The sequence below is a fragment of the Aphidius gifuensis genome, linkage group LG4, assembly GCF_014905175.1.
Source record: "Aphidius gifuensis isolate YNYX2018 linkage group LG4, ASM1490517v1, whole genome shotgun sequence".
NCBI lineage: Eukaryota > Metazoa > Arthropoda > Insecta > Hymenoptera > Braconidae > Aphidius > Aphidius gifuensis.
Window position 1 is genome coordinate 1,537,272 of NC_057791.1, and position 22,563 is coordinate 1,559,834.

General features: G+C 23.7%; 2 protein-coding genes across 5 annotated transcripts in view; one reads left to right on the top strand and one right to left on the bottom strand.

Annotated features, from left to right (window-relative positions):
- LOC122854374 (calcium uniporter protein, mitochondrial) overlaps nt 1-22,563 on the bottom strand; it is a 47,420-nt gene that overhangs the window by 2,896 nt on the left and 21,961 nt on the right. Inside the window, exons 2-3 of one of the 2 annotated variants that reach the window (XM_044154953.1) lie at nt 19,274-19,451; nt 6,903-6,959 (exon numbers count right to left, since the gene is read on the bottom strand). In XM_044154953.1, coding sequence (XP_044010888.1) covers nt 6,903-6,959; nt 19,274-19,451 — 235 coding nt within the window. The remainder of the gene's footprint in view (nt 1-6,902; nt 6,960-19,273; nt 19,452-22,563) is intronic. The other variant, XM_044154954.1, reaches the window with a different exon arrangement.
- On the top strand, nt 1,651-18,996 carry LOC122854373 (uncharacterized protein MAL13P1.304). Of its 3 annotated transcripts, none has more exons than XM_044154949.1 (7): nt 1,651-1,864; nt 13,297-13,515; nt 13,693-13,993; nt 14,827-15,699; nt 16,267-17,066; nt 17,132-17,368; nt 17,484-18,797. In XM_044154949.1, exons 1-7 carry the CDS (start codon nt 1,788-1,790, stop codon nt 18,562-18,564), a joined length of 3,588 nt encoding a protein of 1,195 aa, XP_044010884.1. In that variant the 5' UTR covers nt 1,651-1,787; the 3' UTR covers nt 18,565-18,797. The 3 variants fall into 3 exon arrangements, with proteins under 3 accessions (XP_044010884.1, XP_044010887.1, XP_044010886.1); XM_044154952.1 differs by having other exon boundaries at nt 1,714-1,864; nt 17,144-17,368; nt 17,484-18,996; XM_044154951.1 differs by lacking the exon at nt 1,651-1,864 and adding an exon at nt 4,299-4,413.

The following is a 22,563-nucleotide window of genomic DNA, read 5'->3' on the forward strand; positions in this document are numbered from 1 at the left end:
ATGCAATTCACATAATCACATGTGTAAATTTAATATTATACTTTGTCTTTTGGTGCAACCCAAACTTTATAATTACAAAAATATTTTAAATGGTTTTTTTTAATTTTTAAATATTTTCATTAAATTTTTTAATGATCTATCAACTGCTTCAACAATAAATTCCACATAAATAACCACTGGTGAACCCTTATACCTCTTTTCTCAACATTTAAAATAACTTTATGTTAACTGTACCATTTTTTTACAATGGACCATTAAAATATATTCTAAATTGATCGTAAAAAAAACATTTTTTTTTTTCCTCAAACATAGATATTTTATATTACATCTTGGCATAAAATTTTTTATTGATAATTTCAAATTATTTACGATATTAAGTGTGCCAAAAAATGTCAACTTAAATAATAAAATTGCATTTTTCATTATATAAATTTTTGTTAATTAAAAAAATTTATTTCTCAGTAAAATTTTTATATTTCATTCAAATTATAATGAACAATATTAATAACACGTTAATTGAAAATAAAAAAATCATATATAATTTGTCGTATATAAGTGAATTAAATAATTAATTATTCTAAATATTTAATCCATAAAAAAATAATTCAATTATTTAGATAAAAATTAGATAAAAATATAATAACACTTTATGAGAAACTAAGGTAATCACTAACCTATATAACAAAAAAAAAAAAAAAAACATTGTTAACTTTCAAAAAAAAAAATAGTTTGTCCATAGTGTGTGCACGCTATGTCTATATTATTAATATAATAATAACAATAAACTAATAATTACGATAATAAGAGAGAGAGAGAAGAGTAAAAATATAAAAAAAAAATTTTTAATGATGGAAGTGGTAAGAGCCGTAATTTCTCTCCCTCTTTGTTCAACTAAAATATCAACCTTGCGAAAAAATTAAAAAAAGAAAAAAAAGTATTCCCGGACGTTGTCTTTATCATCAAAAGTTCTATCATCATCATCAGTTTATCGCGAGACTGTCGACAATTAATAAGTAACACCAAGTTACTTGTTGAAATTTTGTTTTTAAAATATATTTAATTTAATTTTTTATATGAAAACTTTATAACAATAACAAATTTATATTAAATTATTGATTAAAATTTTAACCGATAATTGAGTGTCATGGTGATATTGATTGACGATAGCAGTGTGTATTTTAATTGTTTTGAAAAATAAAATAATAGGCTTGTGACGTGCTATGTAATTTTAATTGACAAGTACAATTAATGAATGAGGATGTTACATAGAAGTTTTAAGGATAACAAATTGTAATTATTAATTTTTGATTTAAATTATGTGGATCAAGCCGTGAGGCTTTGATCCTTTCTGGAGAAAATTAACGTATGAAAAACTCTTCAATTTCAATCTCAAAAAGAGATTAAATAATTGTCATTTAGAGTAAAATTTATATAAATTTATAATTAAATAAATACATGGGAAAAAAAAATTTTATTTTCGCCATCTATTGGCACTAGATTGAATGACATTTTAACGAGATTTTGAGATGGATGAAGGATAATAAATTTATCAAATACTGACACTTGGCCTTAATCGAATTTCTATTAATTTATTTAGTCATTTGTTGTTGTGGGGATACTTGAATAATTAATTCAGTGATTAAATTATAATTTTTTTTTTATTTTTGATTTATTTTACTATGAGTGATTAGATTGTCAAATATTAATTACAGTTAATTTTTTTATCAAATAAAATACTGTATATTTTATTTACAAAAAAATATAATCCTTTTTTTTTTAATTATAAAATGGGAGGAGGACAAAGTGCTCATCATTTCGGTGATGCATTGTGGATGCAAGAAAGACAACGACAACGTAATTTAAGGTAAGTACATAATCGAAAAATATGCTTTAATTTGTTTATCAAAAAATTAGCAATTTTATATTTTGAATAAACGTTCTGTAACTATTTGAACAAGTCAATTTGCTAGACGAATTTAAAATCAGTAAAAACAAGCTTCATTTATCTTTTGAACATTTTTTTATCTATTTTTTGTATGTAAGAAATTTAAAAAAATAAAAAAAGGTAAATCTCGAGATAGAGTACTTGAAAGTTTAGACATTTTAGAGCAATAAAAAAATAAATAAATAAAAGTTTTAGGATTCCCCTGTGGCAAAACACACACACATGTTATTATTTATTTTTTTTTTTGTTTTAAACTTCAATTGCTATTAACATCACATGAATAATTAATACACATCTCTTCTTGATATTAACTACGTGGTTAATCAACTCTGCGAATATTTTCACTCATGAATTCCCAATTATTTTCCAATTTATCAAGTTTATTGTCTCGAAAGTTGATGAGATAAATTTCAAATCAAGACATTATATATGATTCCCTAGTTTTATTTTATTTATAATTTTATATTAATTTCATTTATTTGAATTTCTTCTTATTCATGCGGTGTGTATATGAAATTTTTTTTTTTTTTTGATTTAATATTTTAATTAGTGCATTATTGTAACGGTCAAGCAATTCTCATTAGCACTTTATTTTGTTCTACTTGTTCATCTCATTGTAGCTATTAAAAAAATATATATATTGTAAAAAGATTTAGTCTACTTTTTTTTTTACGTTACGCATCAAATTTTCATTGAAATATTTAATTTAATATTTTTATTTTAATTAATTAAAAATTAACTGAAAATTTAACAAAGTTTATTAACATTTTGTTGAATTTTTTTCAACGAATTATTATTTAAAATATATACATTTTTGTAATGATAAAAATTATTCACAATGAATATTGTAGAAAATTTAAAATAGAAACAAGTAAAGAGTAGAAAATTGGAGAAAAAAATTGAGTTATTGCTTCAGAGAAAATAAAAGCAATAATAAAAGTCAATCTCTTGACTCGTGTACATGTATAGATCATAACAAAGAGGCCTTGGAAATTCAATTAATTTGCATTCGAAATTGCCTGAAGGATGAATATATGTATACATGGATCTTCAAATGCATAATACCTTGCATCTTCAAATACACTAAATCATATATTCTATGTGTATAGCTATTTCGAAATTGTGAAATGCGGTCAAAACTTTTAAGCACTATTTCTCTGAATTTTACTACATCAACCATGAAAGGATTTTATTTGCATTAAGCTTGCACTATTTAAATAAACTAAATTTCCCCGGAAATTAAAATATTTAAATCTTCAAAAATTTATGTTAACATAAAAACAAGTATTTCTGAAGTGAAAATCTTAAGATTCTACAGAGGAAAATCCGTAAATTACTTGGGAAATATTCCATAATAATATTACCGTTAAAAAAATCAAACTTTTTAATCGAATAACTCCAGAGAAAAAAAAATGCATAACAAAAACTCGTCTTAATAAATAAAATACTCAATCGCCCTATATTTTTATCACCTTATCTACAATTTTATCCCCTTTCAATGATTAAAAATTGAATTAAAAATATTTTCGAAATTTTTTTATTGAAAAAAAATGGAAATAAAAAAAAAGAGATGAAAAAAGAAATTACTACGGATATGGCTAGTGTAAATGGACAATAGCGTAACACCGGACATCCGTATATAGATATATATAAAACTGATGGTTGATGTTTACATGATGATGATGATGATGATGATTTAGCGTGTATCTATATAAAATTAAAACAAAATTCCTCAATTTATTGCGATATAACAAACATCACGAACATGTTTGACAGACTCGAGTGGTTATATGTTTATTCGTGTTTGTTAATATTGTTAATTTATTTCATTGTATTAATTGTTGAATATCTGAATATCTGAATATTTCTACACCTACATGATTATTTTATTCATGTGTGAATAAAGCTGGAATTTAAATACATAACTTCTTTTTTTTTTTACGTTAATGAATTGATGCTTCTGGTATTTATTACAAACACACACAGACACTCGTGGCTATTTACAATAGACTTGTTTTAAATTTGTTTATGTTAACAAATACTAATTTAATAGATTAAAATGTTACAATGCTTGTCCAACATTCACCCAACGAATCACGATTTATTTTTATCCCCCACTTTTACTTTTTTATGTTTTTAATTTTAATTTCATGATGGGGAAATTCTTTTTTTTTTTTTTTCGTAGGTAGGAATATCATGTGAAATGTGCCAGTGAGTGGACGTGGTTTTTTTTTTTTTTTTTGAATTTTACATTTATTATTGTAAAAAAAAAAAAATTATTTAAAGTTAATGTGTTTTTAATTTATTGGGAATTTATTTATTATGTGGGGAATTATTATTTTTGTTTTATTTGTAATTTTATTTATTTAAAATAGTTTAGAAAAAAATATATAAATAATGTTTTCTGTAAAAGTAGTGTATTGTCAAGTTACAATGGAATTTGAAAATTTAAATTTGCAAATAAAACGGTGAGATAAGTTTTTGTTATTTTTTTTTCTTATTTTTAGATTAACAATATAATGGATTTGTCGTTTTTTAATTTTTCTTGTCTAAAATTAAAATCAGATGTTGAAAGTTGAATATTTTATTTATTTATTTATTTTTGTGTAAAAAAATAGTTTAAATTTTCTGAGAAGATATTAGATTATTCTATAAAAATAAAAAATCTGAATACATTTATTTTAATAAAATATTTTTGCGTTTATAAATGTCACGCAAAATCTACACTAGTTGTTTATCAAGCCATTAATAATTCTGCTTTAAAAAAAGAAAAAATAACCAAGCAATTATAATAATTTAAACTATTTCTTTTTTTGCTTTTTCAAGTATAAAATATTCGAAAATAATTAAGTTAACGAGCGAGAGTAAGCATCATATCGTGTCTAAAATAAAATTTAATTATTTTTTGTCTCAACTCCCACACGACAAGATAGTTAGAAAGAAAAAAAAAAAAAAAACGTATAAGAGAGGAAATTTTTGAGCTAAAAAATTACATGACAATATATGAGTACCTAAAAATCCAAGCTAAATTTAATCAGTGAAAAAATTTCAGGTCATCAGATATGAATTTCCAAGCTGAAGAATAAATTTAATTTTCACGCCTTCAAATTCACTTTCACGATCGACAATCCGTGACGATTTTATCCTTCCATACACATACACATCTTCCATATAAATAAAAAAAATAAATAAAAACTGAAATATTTAAAATAATAATAACAGAAAAATTATAACTTCAATCTCTTGGCGACAAAATAGTAATAAAAAAAAAAATTTAATTTGAAAATAACAAGGTCTTAAACAACAATTTAAAATAAACTTTATAAACTTATTTAATTTATTTTTTTTGTTGCAAGTATTTTCATTTATTTATTTATTTATTTATTTATTTATTTATTTATTTATCACACACATTGCTCGATAAATTTCGTTATCAATCCCAATCACAAAAAAAAAAAAAAGAAAATAAAAAGTTAAAGAAAAAAAAAATGCTCACACAATAATCCAATTTCGAAATAGATATTTTAAGGTAATCAGGCAATATGCAATAAATTAAAGTTACAAAATTAAAAATCCATATTGAAGAGAGAGATGCCCCAGGTGGCAAATGTTGGAAAATTAACCAAGTGTAATGGGTGAGAGTTACTTTGTGGTTTGACGTAATTTACGTTACAATAAAATTTCCCTATTATTACCCTAAAAGCTTTAAATAAACCATAGAAAAAATACAAAATAAATATCCAATAATTTTTTTTAAAAACCTCTCAATTACAATATGTTTATTAATTTATTTTTTTAAACTCATTGTTTCGTTGTAATGACAAAATAATTATGTCGATTTTGCACGTCCTCATTTCACTTGCAATGATGCAAGTATAAAATAAATAATTTTATTATATCAATACCAAATATTTATTTGTTTTTGATTATTGAAATTAAATAATACAAACTGTTATTTATTTTTTTTTATATTTTTTTATGTTACGATTCAAGTTGAGATAAGGTGGATCGATAGAGCATGGTGGTGAATCAGAAAGACTCACCTGGCAATATTGTCCGGCTCATAATTATATTGTATATATAGAAAAAAAATAATAAATAAAATTGGAGGTGGATTTACTGCTGGAGCAGATGACGGAACAATAGAGGGTGCATTTACAAAAAAATTCACGCAATATTTTACTGACCCTCAGTATGTCGTTTTTATTTTTTTTTTGTTTATTTTTTTTTTCATTCATCGGATGAATGACCACCTCAAAATTCAAAACCCTCTGTTTTATTCCAGGCTGTTAAATTTACAAATAAAATTTATCAGTCTTGCGTTAGAAACTATAACGAACGGATATATTTTTTTTTAATTTTAACTCAATTATTTTGCTACCAGTACAATTATTTTGTATAGTTTTTTTTTTTGCTTTTGTATTTTTTTATTATTTTATTTCACTTGGATTGAGTTTTATCGTTGTCGATGGTGAATAAAAATGTTTTGATGGTTTATTGGTGTATTGAGAATATGGGTCAAGTTCTTGAATGAGATTTGCTGTGAGTTTCGATCCCATGATAATCGAATTTTTTACAACAAATAAAAAAAAAAAAGGTAATACTTGAAAATCTTGTTAAGCTTGGTTTGAATTAATTTTGTTTTCTATACTCTATTTTAAAAATAGAGCTGGATAACGTTTTTTTTTTTCAATTTGAATGTATACACTATAATTTGGCGCTTCTTTTTTTGGAAACGTGTCAATGGGAAAAATTTTATTCGCAATTGAAAATAAAATTGAATAAAAAAAAATTATCAATGCATGTCATGCTGCTCTTTATAACGAGATAAATTAATTTTTTAATATAAAAAATACACACGATTAATTATAATATGCTGGTGTTAAAATTAGTTTTAATAAATTATTTTAAATCCGGAAAAATAACAAAAAAAAAAAACTCAAACACAAACACTTACGTGTTAAATTTTTGCGCTTGCGTATTTGCTTCTCGTAATCTGCAATATTCTTCGCTACTGCGAAGCAAAAAAAAAATATAATAAAATCTACATAACGATATTAGAAAGTTCAAGATATTATAAAAATATAAAAAACATTTTTTACGCCAAAAATAAATGTTCCTCTTAAAATTATCAACTTGCACATATTCAAGCGTCGAAATTTTAAAATAACAATTATAATAAAAAAACCAAAAATATTTGATTTTTTACAAATTATTAATTAGTAAAAAAAACGATAAAGTTTGAGTTATTCATTGCTCATGTTAAACGAGATTCAAGGAGGATAAGGTTGGATCGATAGATCGATCCGGTAGTGATCCGATCGGAGAAATGTAAACCTGGCAATATTGTGAACCGGATCCGGTTACTAAGGACACCGTGTAAATCGGATAAAATTATGTATCGAAATACATTAGGATCGATTTACATCAAAAACGGATGATTTTACATCAAAACATTCCGATTTTGCAAATCGGATCAATTTTATTCAAATCGGATCCGATTTTACATCAAATCGGATCCGATTTTTATATTTACCGGATGAATTTTGTTTTAAAATTTTGATTTAAAAAATCTATTTGTTTTCAATTATTTTAAAATCATTATTAACAATATTTTATCGTAGAAGCGTCAACCTAAACTAAACTAAAATTCGGATTTATCTTTTATTTTTAAAGTCAACTTATTTTGCTACCGGTACAATTATATTCAAAAGTTTTTTACAAGTTAGAAATTATTTAAAATATAATAGAAAAATTATATTAATACTTATATTGCAACAATGTATTTACTATTATCAAAATAAATGACATTCTGAAATTAATTTTTTGATTGGTTTATTGGTGTATTTGAAAAAAGAAACTTCAATTAATGTCCGGCATTCATTCGGATCCCATAATAAACCGATCCGGTTTCTTGAAACCTGACTAAACGAATAACTTTGAAAAAATAAAAAAGTCCGATTAAAGTCGAAAATCTTGTTCCGATTGGATTGAAATAATAAAGCCGGATTTTCATATTTTGATTGAACCTATAACTTTAAAAATAAAGTCGATTAAAGTCCGGCAATCGGATCCATTTGGATCAGGAATGTAAGGAAAACTATGGCTAGCCTTAGCTTTTTTGACTGAACCGTGATAATTTGAAAAAAAATAAATCCGATTAATCGCAATTGGATCCGATTGAATCAAAAAAATTAAAACAATGTGTAGCCTTGCCAAATGATGAACCCGAGATAACTTTGAAAAAAAAAATAAGGTCGATTAAAGTCCGGCAATATGGTGATTCGGATCAGGATAAGTAAAAATAAATTTAGCCTTAAACCGACAAAAATAACTTTGAAAAATAAATTCCGATTAAATTCCGGCAATCTGGATCCGATTCGTCGTAAAATGAAAAATCCGTTAGCCTTAGCCAAACTGACTGAACCAATAAAAAATAATATTAAATAAAACGAATCTAGATCGATTCGGATATTATAAATAAGAAAACATTTTTAGCCAAAATAAATGAACCAGATAACTTTGAAAAAAATAATCAATTAATCACAATTCTAAATCCGATTCGTCGAAATTTTTTTTTAAAATAACAATTATAAACTAAAAAAAAAGCCGTCAAAATATATGATTTTTTTTTTTTTACAAACATTAATTAGTAAAAAAAAAAAAAAGTGATAAAAGTTTGAGTTTATTCATTGCTCTTTATAAACATTATTTTTTTTTTTAAAAAAAGCCAGACAAACAAAGAAAAATATAAATCAAGTATTTTTTAAAAAGAAAAAAGAAGATAATTGCAAAAGTTTTTTATTAAAAAAATTGTAAAAATAAATTTGTAATATGAAAAAGAAAATTAAAGTAAAAATAATAACCACAGTCATGGTCAGTGTCAGGAAAGTAAAATAAAAAATTAAAAATCAATATTACATTGAAAATAAAAAATGAAAATATTATTGGATGAAAAACATCATAGCATTGGTTTTCGATTTGCTTGCCAACAATATCACCAATATTAATCGTAATTTAATATTCATTTGGCTCTCAAATAAACACATATAGATATACTCGTGACAAACTTTCTTCATCCAATATCAAATGTCCCTATACAGATGTAATAAAAAATGAAAAATTGACGCACCTGATTGTAATCACCGAAGCTCCAATAACACGACCACTCAAAGAACATAAAAATTTATTGATAAAAAAAATTACATATAACACTGTAATTTATAAAATCAATTGAAAATATCGCATAAAAAAAATTATATCCAGCAAACTTAATTTTCTTCATAGAATTTTATTTTATTATTATTATTCTTGACGTCAATTATATGCTTGAATAAAATAATAAAAAAAAATATAATACTTTTTTATTTTAATACTCTATTTATTGATAACGAAAAATATTTTATTAATTTTTGTTTTTTTTTCAATATAATTTTTTGGGTGTGATGTGAATATTTGATGAGATAAAATTTATGTGAAATTTTTTAAACCTATCGAGTCGTTTTTAAACGAATGGAAAAGCTCTCAAGTGGTATTTAAAAATTAATGCAAAGCCTCCAAGTAAAATATCAAACGTAAAGTGATTAAATAAATATTTCATAATGGTTTTAATAAATGACAAGTATAATCTACGCTTGACCATTCAAAAATAGAAAATTAAATTAGAAATATATATAAAGAATTTATAAAAAAAGATTAACATAATTATATAAATAAATAAATATTTTCTAAATTAATAAATTATTAACATGAAAAAATAGATAAAAAAATTTTATATAAATATTTAAAAATGATTTTTATTACAAGCTCAATTCATAATTATTCACCTTAATAATTTACGCTTGGCCAATTACAGCCTTGCTATAAAATTATGAATGAATTTTAAAATTGTTCATTGTAATATATTTAGCGAAAAAACCTTAAAAACAATAAACAAACAATTCAAAGGTGAATTAAAAAAAATTAATATCTATATAAAAATAAAAAAAAAGAAATCTAAAAAGGAAAAAAAAATGATGACTTTGATCTGACCTTGCTGAAAGGTAAGTGTCCGTGACACCAGCAAGATGTTGTTGAATATTATCATTGCTCAATCAACTTACATCCACTGTCACGAGTTTTGGTCTTAAGAAAAATATGACGTCATAATTTATACACGTACTTGAAATATAAATTTTCCCACTCTTTTAATATTTTATTTTATTATTTATTTAACTATTTTTATATAGTGGGGTACTGTATTGTAAATTAATATTAATATGTGTTTGTATATATTTTATTTGTATGTGAGAGTATATTTGAAATGTAAAAGACTTTATTGGGGGACAGAAATTTAAAACCATACTCATTGCAGCGTGTCTTGGGGCAGGTGTGTCCAGTGGACAAGTATCCTTGTTGTGAATAACACTTAATTTTAACAGACAATAAATTTTTTTAACTACATAAATAAACAATCAATATATTTTAATAATTTTTTAGTCTATTTTTTGCATTGTTTTTATATTTTTTTGTTTTACAATAAATCCTTGAAACATACAAATTGAGTTTTTTCATTTGAATATATACAAAGCTTTTTTCTACTAGTTGAAAGAATTTTCCAACGGTGAGTGATGGATAAATAAAACAAAAAAAATTTTTTTTCCATTGACACAATGTATTTTATGATTTATAAAAAAAATTTTTTTTTATATTTTATTTATATTTTTAGTGAATTTATGTATTGCCTATATATTTTTTGTTTTTTTTTATTTCAACTGCGGGGCTTCATGAGCTTTTAGGAGAAAAAAGTTAACGTTAACTAGGGCACAACGTGATTCTTGTACAGTAAATAACAATAATGATATATTTTTTTTTTTGGTAAAAATCCTATCGACTTATGGAATGAGCCAATCTCATGTAAGGATTTAATATTACAATGATTTTTCAAAGTGGTTTTATGTGTTTTATTTGAAGCTTTGTGGACTTCCATTATTGTGATTTATAAATTAATAACAAATTGAGGAAATAAAGAAAAAAATTATTATTTTAATGGTAATTTATTTTTCTGTCATATTATTTACGATGATTCTTGAAAATATAAATCAAATCTATAGCTTTGTTGACACACGACGATAAATTTTGTTCAAAAAAATTTTCTAATTTAATTATAGACTTTAACAAAGGTGTAGACAATAAAAAAAAATAATTAATAATTGATAGTTCAAAGTTTGAGAGATGGTTTTTTTTTTCCTTTGCAGTGTATTTGTTTTTTTTTTTTAATCCATTAAAATAAATTGCTTGCAAAGGTCTTCCGGTTTGACCGATAGGAAATTCTCTTCTCGTTTCATACGTGAGAAACTTAGACCATTGTCCAGAATTAAAAAAAAAAAAAACAGGAAGGGAAGTTACCGGTTTATTCAACCGGATATTCATCAGTGAGCTTTTTTTTTTTTTATTTTATTGATCAATTTCATTTTACTTGAAATGATAATGTAAAAGTTTCTTTAACTTGTTAAGACAAAATTGAATTTAATAAAAATTGTTTAAACTACCCTTGGTAGAAATATCAAAAAAATCATAGAAAAAATTTGTAGAAATTGTAGAAAAAATTCTACAGATTATTTGAGAACAGATTTTTCATGAAAATAAAATTTTTTTCATCATGAAAATTTATTGTAATTATCAAATCAAGTAGCTTTTTAATTACATCCACTTGAATTTTTATATTAAAGTTATTTCTAAAAGAAATTACAAAATTTAATGATGAAATATGATTTAAAAAAAATAATATTCTAAAGGGATGTTTCGATATATAAATCACGTTAATATTACGTAAGTAATGTATCGTCTTGCACGAGAGAAGACAATGAAAACGGATGCTTTTTTTTTTTTTACATAAGTACCTTAGTTCTCTCCTTAAATTCATTAGAAACAAAAAGATAAAAAAGAAATTATTATTTCAATACCCCTAAGCTTGACTCTAATTTTTTTTTTTCTCTTGAGACAACCCAATTAACTCAAATTATTTTCTGACAACATCTATTTCCATACGTTAACAAGAACAAAGCAATAAAAAATGAAAGTAGTATACCTATTTGACTTTTTTTTTTTTTTTTGTACTTTCAATTTTTTATTTTTTATTTCTATTTTTGTATTATTTGTTTGGACGTTTTATTATCCACTGTAACATTACGAGCTATTACATAAAAATAAATCATTGTACATCAAAATATTTTGTACAAATTTTATTTGTTTTATTTTTCATTTGGTGACAGAGAGCCTTGAAGTTTAGACATGTATATAAACTTTATTTTGTCCATGTGAATTTTTTTTTTTTTTTTTTGAAAAACATACTTAAGTTTAAATTTATATTTTTTTTCATACAGACAATTTTTTTTTTTGTGTGTCATTGTGTAAATAAATTTCGCAAATATTGTTTTATGCTGATTGTTATTATTTTATTTTCGCGGCACAACGTTGAGTGGAATATTAAATGATAAAATTTTGTCAACTCAGGGACATAATAATATTGAAGGATTATTTAAGAAATTGTTTATTTATATACTCAAATTTTTTTTTCAATTTTAAAAATAAAATTATTACGATATATGTGCGTTCAAAAGAAATGGAAAAAAAATAAATTTATTTATGTTTGACAGTTTCATTACTCTTGGATTAATTGCACGCTGTATAATTTAAATTAATTTCATTCAATTGTTGAAAAATAATAGATTTTAGTTAATTTAATTTATATTTGTTTATATTATTTATTTTAATTTATTAATGAATTATTAGCTAAAATAAATTATCATAAATTTAAAATACAATAATTGTTTATTTTTAAAAATTAATATTCTGATTCTGCAGTTATTTGTTAACATTAAAAATAAATTTATTGACTTAATTTTAGTGAGTTAAAATTTGTGTTATAATATCCAACAACGTTTGAGTTTTAAATGACGAAATAAAAATTTTTACATTAAGTTTAAAGCATTTTATTAGCAGTGAAATTGTGGCATGTGACAATCTACTGTCTAGAATTTTACTATCTCGTAAATTACGTAAATCTGGGTCTTTGTTCTTTTTCACCAAAAGATGAAATAAATTTTTATCTATTTAATTATTTATTATCCTTGAATTTTAAATTATTATTTCATTTAAAAATAAATTATTCAATCAAATAAATAAATACAAATTAATACTAATATAAAGTTAAATTTATTTGTAAATTAAATTGTTTATTTCCCAATTTATAAAAACAACTATTACATTATTTTATAAATAAAATAAAATAAAATAGTTAATATTGATTTTCAAGTTTTATTTCAACGTTTATTCTGATTTATTTTTTTTCTATTTTTATTTATCTGCAGAGAAGGAATACGTAACGATTCCCAAGAGAATCAGGGTATCCAAGAGCGTCGAAAATTGTTGAAAAGAACTAGAAGTCTAGCAGTAATATCAGAAGACAAATCACGAAAAATTGAGCGTGAAAATAAAAATTTTCAACATGACGATACATTTGACATACCCAGAAGACCACAGTTAATTCCCAGGGCAAAATTGATTGACAGGAGTTCGTTGAGAGACAGGTAATAACAAAAAAAAATATTTAAAAAAATCAGAAAGAACAAAAAAAGAAAGAAAATTTAATTTATTTATATAGAAAATTTAGTTGATAAAATAAACAATTGAAATTAATTAATTTATCAATTGCATTTGTTTATAATTATATAAATTTTTTATTTGATTTATTTTTAAAAATTTAGGTTATCAAAGAGTCAGCAACATTTATCAGATAATCATAAAAGACATCCCGAGACATTGTGTTATCAATCACAATCAACTTGGAATCTTTATTCGCCAGAATTTTCATATTTACAAGAGCCATCATGCAGTCAAGTTGTTAATCGTGATGATTCATCAGATCGTCTAAATATTCTTGATTGGCCAAGAACAACACAAAGATATCGAAGCCATCAAGATCTCGATACAGTCAGTGGTCTTGTTGACATTGTCGAGGATAATTGGCCCTTAAATAAACGACGTAATTCTGATATCTACACTCAGGTTAATTTACTTTTTTTTTTATCTTAATATTCTTTTAATTTGACATTATATAACCAACATAATTTTAGTGCTATAAATAATATGAGCTTTTAGTCAAAAAAATAAATCAAAAAATCATCAGAAATATTTAAGTGATATTAATCTTAAATCTTCAGTTAAAATATAAAACTTTTAAATAGATTTTAAAATTATTTTTTGATAAATATATATAATAAAGTTTTACAGTCAAACTTTTGAAGTTTTTTTTAAAAACTATTTCAAGATTTATTTAAAAGAATTTTTTATATAAATCGTAGAATTTTAAAGTAGTGTCAAGATTATTATTTTTTTTTTTTTATTTTTACAACTGACAGGATTATTATTTTTTATACTTGTTTACAATTGAAATTTAATTTTTCATTTTCTTGTTTACTCAATTTTTTAAAAAAACATATTTAAAGTTATGCAATATTGCAACGACAAAAGTTATCAGACTTTAAATCGGATAATGCTACAATCATTTCGTTATACTTGAAGAAAAAATAAAAAATTTCCATGACAACCGGAAGTTTGTTGAAACTTGAAACTAAATGACTATAACATATTCAAATTTTAAAGTTGTTCCAATGAGCATCAATCTCTCCATGAAAATTACAAAAACTAAAAGTAAAAATTCCATTTTTTTTTTGCTTTTATTATTCAATCTCCAAGTATGACTTGTAAAACTCAACTCAAAAGAAAAATTAACGATCGTATAATAAAATTTGTTTTAAAAATAACAAATAAAAATTGTTGACAAAATGTCGTAACAAATTAAACGATAATTGAATAATTAAATTGATTTTTTTTAACAGGTAAAACGTAAACGTAAAGAACACCGTAGCCTTGACAGTATACTATTTGAAGACGACGATGAACTTGAATATTTTGATGTTTTAAATCTTTTGCCTTTATCAAAAGTACGTCTTGAATTTGAAGAATCAGATTGTAATTATAGAAATGATAATTTTTTATTATCAACTGGTGGATATAATCACATAAGTAATATAAAAATAAATAATAATAAAAATTGTACAACATCAAGTGATGCTGATGAAGAATCATACAGTTCAAGTGATCAGCGACAAACACCAAGAATACTACAAGTATCAGAATTTTCAGATGATAATCATGAAAATACTGGACAATTAAAAAATAATATAACAGATGAAGATAAATGTAAAAATAGCACAAATAAAGATAATCAATTGGAAAATAATAGCTCAACAGATATTGAAGAATCATGGAACAGTATTAAATCATCATCTTATAATAGTGCTTGGATAACAGAAACACCATTTTTATCATTATCATCTGATGAAGAAAAAAATAATATAATTGATGATAATAATCATATAATTAATGAAGATAATAATATTAATAATATCATTGATAATAAAGAAGCTTTGAACATTGAAGAAGCTGAAGATATAAAATCAATTTGGATATCTGATACTGATGAGATTGAAGACATGTCGAGTAGACCACAAATATTAAAAATTATTGATAATGATGTGACAAGATCACGTCATAATATTGATAATAATAATAGTATAAATAATGATAATGATGTAAATCAAAAAAACGAATTTGAAAATAATGTTATCTTGGGAAAAGACATGTGGAAAAATTCTCTGAAAATAATGGATACTGAAGATGAAAAAAAAAAAAATGAGATAAATTCAGAGGTAAATTGATGGCTTTTATATTTTACAAGTAAATTTCGGAAGTTTTTTTTTTTTTTTATATTTGTTTTGTTTGGCTTTTTTATAACAGTAAAGTGAGTATGGCTTTTATGACTTTTATGTAGTTGAGAATATTTTTTCTTTATTTTCTTTTTCATGATATTCGACACGTGTTTTATTCAAAAGTTAATATTCAGACTCATAAATAACATCTTTTGTTGAATGAAAATGACCTAATTTTTCTTGTGGGAATATTGTGCAAACATTATCATTTGTTCTGGTTCATTTACGTGTGGCTAAAGTTAATTTACTGGGTGAAAAAAATATAAAAAATAATAAATAAAGTTTTTTTTTTTTTTTCTTATTATTTTATTTCTCTTCATTAAATTGACGATAAGGTCTTGCTAGTCAATTAAATTATTGGGTTTTAAAATAAAATTTAAATAAACATAACATTTAAAAAGCATTTTTTTTTTTTTTTTTATCAACTGAAAATAGTTCAACTTTAAATTGAAATAAAGCATTATTTATAAAAATATAAGTAGCTAAATAATTTTTTTTTTCATTTAGGAATTTAACAAGAAATTAAATCAGTCAAGTGTTGAAGTGACAAGAAATTTTTTTGAGGGTAAATCATCACCACAAGATGTGACAGTAAACAACCACAATGAGGGTCCTTTTGAGAGAATAGTAAAAGAGACATCAAATATAATTGACAAAGCTTGCAATGTGGTTAAAGGAAGTTTAGGATTTGAAGCAAGATCAGAAAGCTCAGATTTAGGTCTTGGTTCTGATTGTGACAGTGATACAAGAAGAAGATCAATTGACGATGATGATGTTGATTTAACAAATAATCAAATGAATAATAAAACCAATGATAATAATAATAAAAAAAATCAAGTTACATTTGATTTTCCTAATTATGAAAATAAAAATAACAACAAAACACGAACAACAAATTTAACAAGATCACGTAGTTGTATAAATTCAATTGATTGTTGTCAAGACAATGATGGTCCTGAATTTGATCACATACGTTATAAAATTGTTAAATCAAAATTATTTGGTAAAAATATATTTGGTAATATACCAAATAAAGGTGACGTTGGCTACGATGGACTGATGGAATATCTACGTGAATATTCATTTCAAGAAATATTACTTGATAATAATGTTGTTATCATTGAGCCAGTCCGAGCTCAACCAGTTGAAAAAAAAATAACAACATCATCATCATTTAAATATAAAAAAAATACCAATAAAATTGATAATAATGATAAAAAAAAAATAATAAATTCTACAACAGATGAAAAATTAAAATTACCAAAACAATCAACATTGAGAAAACATTTTTTTTATCATCCAATAAGGTAAGATAATTTTTTAAATTATTAATCAACAATGAACAATATATTATTTATCATTAATATAACAGTTCTGTTAATAGGGTTAATCGTGAATTAATTGATGAAGAATTACCAGATCCAGATACTGTTAGAAATGTACGTAAAATGTTTGAATCAACATTACTACAAAAATTTAAATCATCTGATAAAATTAATAATGACGAAAATAATACAAGAAAAAGTGTTAGTATGAAAGATTTAAGTAGTATATCAAAACAAAAATATGATGATAGTATAAATGAATCAACACTGGAATCAACTTCAAGGTAATCAATAAAATTTAATTTTCTTTTTAACAAAGAACAACTCATTGACTATATTTAGTCACCCTTTTTTCTAAACATATATAAATTAAATAGTAATTTAAATTGTTTGTTTAAGATCTAGATGTTCAAGTAGAGCAAAAGATTTGAGAAAATTATTTGAAGATCTTGATAAATCAACATCATTACGTCAAGATACAAAAGATGATTTAAATATACCAAAAGTTGAAACAAAAGCACGTACAATTGCACAATTTTATGAAGCACGTAGTGGTAATACATCACCAAGTGATTCTGGATGTGTTAGAAATACAAATAAAACAATAAATTATTCTAAAAATAATAGTAATAATAAAAATAAACAACAAATAAATTGGGATGCAGGTAGTGTATCATCTGGTGTATCAAGTGATTATCCAGATACAGAACATGGTAGTGGTGTACAATGTACATCATCAGATGATGAAGATTATTTATCACGTGGTGATATTGATGATGAACGTATTGATGTACATTTTGTATCACAAGATGTTTTAAAAAAAATACGTGAATGTGGTACATCTGTTACTTATTATGGTGGTAAAGTATTAAATACATGTAATGGACCATTAATATCACCATTAACATGCAATAATAATATCAATAATAATAGTATTAATAATAAAGGTAGTTTAAGAATTGATGATTATGTTAAATTTAAACTTGTTAAAAGTAATTCATGTGACAGTAGACTTGAACTTGCTGGTAGAGTTATTGAAAGACGTACTAAACTTGAAGCTAAAAAAAATGAAAAATGGGAAAATAAAATAAGAATAAATGAAGATTTAAGAAATTGTACAATTGATGAAAGTCCAAGTATTGAAATAACTGGATTAGATTCTAATAATAATACCAAAGTTGATGATAATGATGATGATAGAATTATTGATGATAAAAAAAATATTATTAAACGTGAGCCACCAGTTGTCATTGGACTTGAACCAAAAAAAGATGATCGTGATAAAAATAATAATAGTTTATTTAAATTGGACTTTAAATTGGGTAAAAATAATGGAAATATTGTTAATAAATTTGGTAGTGCATTAACAAAATGGCAAATAAATGAAACAAATTGGAAAAAAAATCAAAATGATTTTGGTAAAATGGAATTTGAAGAATTTGAAGTTGTTGATGATGGTTTTAAAGGTAATGAAAAATAATTTTAAATAAAAAAAAAAAAAAATTATGTAAACTTATTTGTGATGTTAAGGGAATACTTGATGTTATTTATAATAATGATAAAAATATTTTAATGTTTTATTAACATGATATATAGTCAAGAAACTCATAAAATATTTTTTACTATATGTATAACAAGTACGATAATATTTTATCGCAGTGTAAATTAAGATATATAATTTTATTGATGAAATACAAGATCAAACATGAAAGAACAAGGTGTTATTGATTAATTGAATTTAATATTTTTTTAATCAATATCAAATTGTAATTAAATTTTTAAAATAAATAATTGCTTTATATAATTTAATTAAAATAAATAAATTTAAGGAAAATTGTAACGAGGCTTATTGAGATAAGTAAAAAAAAAAAAATAAAAGCATTTTCTGCTGATACTACAAAAAGAAAGAAAATATTTTTCTAGTTTGTTTTTTTATCTTTAACAATAAAATATTTTTGTTTTTTTATTTTCTGCTGAATTTGTAGATGTTCTAGTTTCAACTTGGAACTTGGATTTTTAGGGTTAAACGATATTTCACCTGCTAAAATGATTGCTACAGTCTTGTAATATTTTATGCACATAGTTTTTTACTTTTCAAATAAATCTATCATGTCTACGTTAGCATTTCGTACTTTTGAAGATAAACAACAAGCAATACGTTGAATAATATATAATTTTAATTTACATACCAGTCATTGTTGTTGAGTCAATTTGATGAGAATCATCATGTTTTGCATCTTTATGATTTTTGTGATGTTGATTTTTTGCTTCTTTTGCAAGTATTGGACTTATATTTGGTGAAAATGTTGGTGTTGTTGTTGATAAACTTCGTTGAGATATATTCCACCATCTTCGACACCATGTTTCCTGTGACACAATAAATTTATAAAATTAAATAAATATATATCTCAAAGTTTGTTGGTTAATTAGTATTAAATCTACAATTTACTCAATGAGAAATAATACAGCTCAAGGTATTATTGAGTTTGAATAGTAAATACAAGAATTTCCAATAATCACTGTAATCAAGTTTTAAGAGAAAGATACAACTGTGATGAAACAAATGCATTTATAATAATCCAATTTTGATGAGATTCAATTTAATTGTCAATTTATAAAATTGTTTTTGTCATGTACATATTAACAGTTTCGAAATTTCATAAATTTTATATCGAAATTTTAGAAAGTTTATTTAATTTATAATGATAATTATTATTGCAAGTTTATATCACTGCCAAAGTGAAACTAATTTGTGATTAAAATAATTTAAATAAATTAATTTAATTTTTAATTTATTATTTTTCATAGTGTCATTCATTTTGTGGATAAATTAAATCATGACAAACACACGAGTTTTAAGAAATTTATAGTTCATGGATGAATTAATTTTCTGCTATAAATTACGAGTTCTGTAAGTTCATACATTGTTTGTGTTTTAAAGCAACATGTAATTCTACAAATTTTAAACTTTAAAAAATAAAAAAAAAAATATAATATAATATTTTTTTATAAATGTAAATAATAAAAGTAAATCAATAATATTGAATTTTAAAACAATAGAAAAATTTAAAATTATAAATATATTTAAAAATCGAAATTCTAGTTTTTAAATTTAAATTTTTTTTCTTAAATTACATGCTAGATATTTTCAATGTTAAATAAAATTTAAATAATCATGGATAATTTATAGAACATTTTTCGAAAATCAAAAAATGAATATAAAATTATTTTTTTTTACATTCAAGATAGTCTAGATGTAAATACTATGATGGAATAATATTTGTTTTTTTTTTTTATACATTTTCAACTCGACAGAATTGTTGAGTATTTGATATTCAAAAGCTCTCAACGTGAATGTAAAATAATTACTCAACTGACAAACTGAAACACAATCTTGTTGAAAATATTAAAATTCAAAAAATGTCAGTAAACAAATTTTCCCATAGAAAAATAAAAAAGTTAAATATAAATCTGCTATTTTGACAGATAAATCTAGGATAATAACATGCAAAAAAGCATAATGTACTTCCAACAAAATTTCAAATTAAGGCGAAGCAATACCTTTGAAAAAAGCGTTTCACAAGAATCGCCCAAACTCTTTTAATATTGAACTTAGAGGCATGAAATTTTAAAGGTCAATATAAAATTGCATGGCCGATGGGCTGATTGTCTCAAAAATTGTTAATAACAAAAAAAAGTTATTAATAAATTACAGTTTTCTATAAAAACGCGATTGACCCGTTTTCATTCAAAAATGCATTCTCAGTTTCCAAAATTTGCAGGAGAACTTAGAATAATATGGCCGATGGGCTGATTATCTTAAAAATTGTAATTGTTGAAAAAATTTTTATTGTTTTTTTTAATAATCATTTAGTTTTTTTTTTATTTATCATGCAAACTGGTTGATGCTATGATATTTGGAACTACTAGAGGGCACTAAAACGTGTTTAAAATCAGGTGCGTGAACCTAGCTTGCATATGTCTGAAAAATTTTCTAGGATACTAATATAATTAGAAGTGCTTGATTTGTACTATTTTGTACCTCAATTATTTTAATTAAAGGGTGGAATTTTCCAGATGACAGGGAAAAAATTGCTACAGACCCAAAATAATTTTTACTTATTTGTACCATCAAGCCCGAAATTTGTTCTTTGATAATAACAACGTAGAAAATATTTACTCCAAAATGTTAATGACTAATTGCATATCTATTTTAATAAACAACGTATTTCGATGTTTTATTTCCAAAATAGAAAGTCAGTTTGATCCAGGAAAGATCCCTTTTAAATGAACATTTTAAAAAATTTGGTTCCATTTTTATAAAAAAATTATTATAACTAAATTCGACCCTTCTGATTTCAATAAAAATATTTAAAAAATTCTATACCCCCGGAAGGGGAAAATTTAAAAAATAGAAATAATCAATTTCGCGATTCCTGTTAGAATTAGGAAAAAAAGTTTCAAATATAAGTTGTAGAGAATAATTTTTTAGGGGGGGTATGTCAAATAAGTTTTTTATTTTTAACCATCCGTTTTCGCGTAATTGATTTTTAAAGTTTTATATTTTTTGATTAACGCGTTTCCCCTCACAAGTCCCCACTCAAAACTCTTCTGCGCGACCGCGATAGATATATAAAAAAGAGAGATAGTTTTATTTTGACCAATTTTGACCCGACGCTACTCGACTGTACCCGACTCAACGCACCACGCACGCACAGCTGTTGTATTTACACGCAATGTAAAAGTATTAGTGACATAAGCTTTTAAATTCGATTTCTACCAATTCTCTCAATTCTCGCGTCGTCGGCTCGGAATAACAACAAAAGCAATTGTTAATAAAAAAAGATTCTTAACAAATAGCCCCACCATTCAAAAATGCATCGATTTAAAAAATTTTTTTTTCGTCATATTATAAATTAAATAAACTATCGTATGCTCATAATAATATTGCTTTTCTATTTTCTCATGACCCGTAATTATTTTGAGGGAAAAATTGGTTTTTCGTGAAAATACCCTACAACGAAATTAAAGTACTACAATTAAAGGAAATTTCCCGTTTTTATTTTTTTCGGTCAATTATTTAAAGAGTTATTCTATATTTCACGGACAAAAATATTTTATTTTCAATTCTTTTCGCGACGCGTAATTATTTTTGGGGAAAAAGGGGTGGTTTTTTCGTGGAAATGCCTTACAACGAAATTAAAGTACTACAATTAAAGAAAATTTTCCCGTTTTTATTTTATTTTTCCGTTGATTATTGAGAAAGTTATTCGATATTTCTCCGATCAAAATATTTTTTTTTCTATTCTTTTCGCGACGCGTAATTACTGTTGGTGGAAAAGGGGTAGTTATTTCACGAAAACGCTATATATCAAAATTGATGTACTACAATTAAAGAAAATTTTCCCGTTTTTATTTTATTTTTCGGTCAATTATTAAAAAAGTTATTCGATATTTCACGGACAAAAATATTTTTATT